Below are 4440 nucleotides of genomic sequence, written 5' to 3' on the forward strand. Positions count from 1 at the left end.
TCTCTTTTCCTCTTTGTTTGGTTGATTTCTAACAGAAATGACAATACACTCAACCACCCACAAGAGGACCTCTCTTGGCCTCTTTCAGATAAAGCTCGCGAGTGAGCAAATCATACCAGTTGTTGCTTGTAGCTGCTCCATTCTGCACTTCATGCCTTTTGAAATACCAAAGAGGTTTTATCCAATCTCCTCTAATAATGCCTCATAGTGTGTATCCTGATGGATATTGGTCTCATTGGTCCAGACTGAGAATGGGGATTAGTGCAGGGAGTACAAGTTGAATCTTTTTTTGCAAACATCACTGTGCATATTCTCAAGTCTACACCCAAACGGAGAGCTGACAGCATTCTCAATATTTGGCATTGCTGCCCCCATGGGCTTTGCTCTATCCATTGTTTTTTGTGAGCTCATTTATGATTGTCTTATTGCACAATGCAAATTTTTGGTTGAACATGTTAAGAACTCAAGAATATCCACAACTCATCCATCCTTTAGCTTCAAGGAAATGAAGGTATATGCCAAACAAATCAAGGGCTTAAGGCTTATTCAAGATTGATGTGACAGAAAATCATTGAAAAGAGAGGGCAACAGGAATGGCCTGGACGATGATGACCATAATCAAAGAAGGATTACGAGCGAAGCAAGTGTCAGTTTGCCATGTACCTTCCCTTTGTTTTGCTGCCAATATTTACTCCAGATCTCAACAACATTCCCGTCTATCTCTTTAAGAGTAATCCCAACAAGAACATTTCCCATCTTTAAAATGATGAATCTGGTATGCATCAGTTATAATTATTTCACGCAGTTCAATCTTGGATATTAATTTAGCGGCAACATGGCAGTCAGAGCACACACGTAAATTCTTTGCTACTCGGATTGTTGCACCTGCGGGTGTACTCAGGAGCCCAAAACTTACGGCTAATTTCTCACAATGGCCACACAAAGCATCCTCTTTGTCCTTGTCTGTTACTAAATCCAGGACCAAGTCCAAAGATGGGCAGTATCCTTCTCCCCTCATTTGTACGTTTAGTGTCTGTAGCTTTGCGTAGATATCATCACTTTTTGGATGGGTTTTGTCCCCAACAGTGAAACCATGGATCTGACAATCGATCTCAATAAAAGCCTTCCCTGGCTTCTTCCAAGCATTTGCAAATCTTCTTGCTTGTTCAACTTTCTCTGCATCCTCATGCATGCCAGCAAGAGCATAGATGCTTGACATAAGTGCATATCCAGCAGCATTTCCTCGCTCCATCCTGACAACTTGGTTGAAACACCGTTTTCCTAGATCAACATTGCCATGCGCTCTGCAAGAACTAAGAAGAGATGTCCACCCAACGACATTGGCACCAAAAGGAATACTTTCAAGTAAGTCTTCTGCCTGATTCAACGATCTTGCATGGCCAAGAAGATCAACCATAGAGTTATAATGTTCAAGGATGGGGATTAAGCCATAGTTCTCTTTCATTAACTTGAAATGAAGACACCCTTCATCTATTGCACCCACACGACTACATGCTGAAAGAAGACACAGAAATGTCACACCATCGGGCTTGAAGCCTGCTTGCTGCATGCTCTGAAAATGATGAAAAGCAAATGCAAAATCACAGTGATAAGCATACCCTGCAATTAATGCACTCCATGTAACCACATCATGCCTAGGCAATCTTTGAAACACCATGCATGCATCTTGGAGCATCCCGCATTTTGCATACATGTCGATAAGTGAACTACCAATAAATACATCTAAATCCAACCCACTTTCCACTAGGCATGCATGAGTATGCTTGCCGTGTCCTAAGGCTGCTGTACTCGAACATGCTTTCAGGACACATACGAATGTAACATGATCTGGCACTATACCTACATATTGCATCTGCTGGAAAAGGTTGACAGCCTCCACTCCATGCCCAAGCTGACTGTACCCTGTAAGAATTGAACTCCATGTAATCACATCTCGCTCTGGTAACCGATCAAATACCATGCAGGCACCTTGAAGGCTCCCACACTTAGCATACATGTCAATCAGCGCATTGCCAACATATAAATTAGAGTCTAACCCACTTTCAATTATCTGTGCATGAGCCCTCTTGCCCTGCTCTAGACTCGATGTGGTAGAACATATTTTCACAATAGAAAGAAATGTGACCTGGTTTGGTTCTATGCGCTCCTGTTGCATCTCCCTGAAAAGAGTAAGAGACTGTTCTCCATGCCCATGCTGGGCATACCCTGCAATCAACGTGCTCCAGGTGATTACATTTCGCCTTTGCGATCTGTGAAATGTCAAATGCGCATCTTGGATGCTACCACATTTTCCATACATGTTGATAAGGTTGTTGACAACAAACACGTCCGAGTCCGACCCAATCTCAATAATGCAGGCATGGATCTTCCTGCCTTGCTCCAAGGCCTCTACGCTAGTGCATGCTTTCAAGATGCTAGCAAAAGTGACGTAATTTGCCTTCAGGCCAACCTGTTGCATAAGCTGGAAAAGTTGAAGCGCCTTCTGATCCTGCCCATGCTGAGCATATCCTGCAATCAAGGCACTCCATGTGACCACATTTTGCTTTGGCAAATTATAAAACAGAGTTTGAGCCTTGTCGAGGCACCCACAGTTAGCATACATGTGGACAAGTACGCTGCCTATATGAACATCCAACTCAAACCCACTATCGATCATGTGTGCGTGAATCTGCTTTCCATTTTCCAAGGCCCCTATGCCAGAACATGCTTTTAAGATGCAAACAAATGTGACTTTGTTTGGTTTTATGCTCTCTTGCTGCATACGCTTAAATAATTCAAGCGCCTCTCGACCATTCTCATGTCGCGCATACCCTGCAATCAGTGCATTCCATGTGACAAAATTTCGCCTTGGTAATCTTTCAAAAACCATGCGTGCATCTTGGAGGTTCCCACATTTTGAGTACATGTCAATCAGAGAACTGCCAAGAAATATATTCGACTCAAAACCACTGTCGACAACGTAGCTATGAATTTGTTTTCCTTGCAACAAAGATCCTGTGCCAGCACAGGCTTTCAAAATGTGTACACATAAAAGCTGATTTGGTTTACTTCTCTCACAAATCTCGGGTGCAGGGAAGCTGAGAATCCCACTCTTTCTATGAGAGAGTTGAGCCGACACTTCAAAGTCCGGGGGGTCTTTGGGAGCTTCAAACACATGCTTGTTTTCCACATAAAAGAGCAGTCCTGTGACAGGCTCGCAGCGTAAGAAGCCTTTACTTGTTCTCTCCTCAGCAAGCAGACCTAGAAGGCGTTGCCGTGTTCCAAAGTCATTGGCTTTCGTTGGTGCAAGCATTACCGACGTGGTAGCGCTGGTTACCTCCATCTTTAATGAGCTTTACAGTGAATCCCAGTATCTCTAACAGCATACATGAATCGACCTTGCATCCATTAGTAGAGCCGCTGTTGTCATTGTTGCTATTGACGTTGCCATTTCCACAGTAAAACTATCACAAGGACATCATTGTTGCTATTGATGTTGAACAAGGACTGAGGCCCTGCCAAATGGAACACTTTTAACACGTGTACGTTGTTTTATTTATTTATTTTATAAGTTTGATGATAAATTTTGTTCTCATTATTCCATGGAAGATTATTGCTCGGTAAACCTAAGTATGTTGTCACAAGTGTTTAGTAAAGTGTAAATGTATGCCATGGAGTGGTCTGTCCAGTAAGCAAAGGATGTTCCAGCTAGTATGTTTCTGTTCGGGAGGTCGCTCCATATGTGGTCCAACTAGGAGCCGTAAGTAGTGCTTGGTTCTCTTAATTGTAATTTAATGTTGAACATGTGCATCATTGTTTGAAGATTTGTTGATTGTGGTGTACTTTTACACATGTCTATGTTAAAGTCACCTAGTAATATTGTTGAGGAGTTGGTCTCAATTTTGTTTATGAGTATGTCTTGAAGGTAAGTTATGAACATATTCTATCTTATAGATGGTGGTCAATAGATGTTGAAAACATAGAAATTTTCATCATTTATAGTTAGATTGATGGCTGTGATTTCTAAGACTCCTATTCACCCTTTGACTTATCAAGGTGATTAGAGACTTTGCACCCCCACTTCGGCCACAAAGTCAAGATTAAGGCCAGAAGATTTCTTCCCCAAGATTCCCCGCACCAAGCATAATCATGTCTAGATCGTGTACCTAGATCCTTAGCGAAGGAATTTGGAAGACAAGAGGAGAGTTTTGGGCTTTTCGTTTGCTAAAATTGATAAAGCAAGTAAGAAGGGGTAGAGATGGCTGATTTTGTGATGGCTAGAGCTTGTAGCTCCTCGCCTTTCTTAGTCGCTTCACAAAAAAGTGCCAATTCTGCATATTCAATAATATTGTTTATAGTTAGATTGATGGCTATGATTTCTAGTCCTTATTTTGTATATTCAGTAATATTATTTATTGTTATGTTTTTTGAGAGAAGTGT

The 4440-nt window shown here is 41.8% G+C and overlaps 1 protein-coding gene across 1 annotated transcript; it reads right to left on the minus strand.

The window, feature by feature from the left end:
* Window positions 1-480: 480 nt before the first annotated feature.
* On the minus strand, window positions 481-3478 carry LOC147889877 (pentatricopeptide repeat-containing protein At1g11290, chloroplastic-like). The gene is made up of 3 exons (XM_087390707.1): window positions 2319-3478; window positions 2147-2226; window positions 481-1923 (listed from the first exon to the last, which is right to left on the minus strand). Exons 1-3 carry the CDS (start codon window positions 3341-3343, stop codon window positions 725-727), a joined length of 2304 nt encoding a protein of 767 aa, XP_087246833.1. The 5' UTR covers window positions 3344-3478; the 3' UTR covers window positions 481-724.
* Between the last annotated feature and the right edge of the window lie 962 nt (window positions 3479-4440).

Source organism: Dipteris shenzhenensis, chromosome 19, assembly GCF_047967505.1.
Source record: "Dipteris shenzhenensis isolate YYH24624 ecotype China chromosome 19, Dip_SZ_1.0, whole genome shotgun sequence".
NCBI lineage: Eukaryota > Viridiplantae > Streptophyta > Polypodiopsida > Gleicheniales > Dipteridaceae > Dipteris > Dipteris shenzhenensis.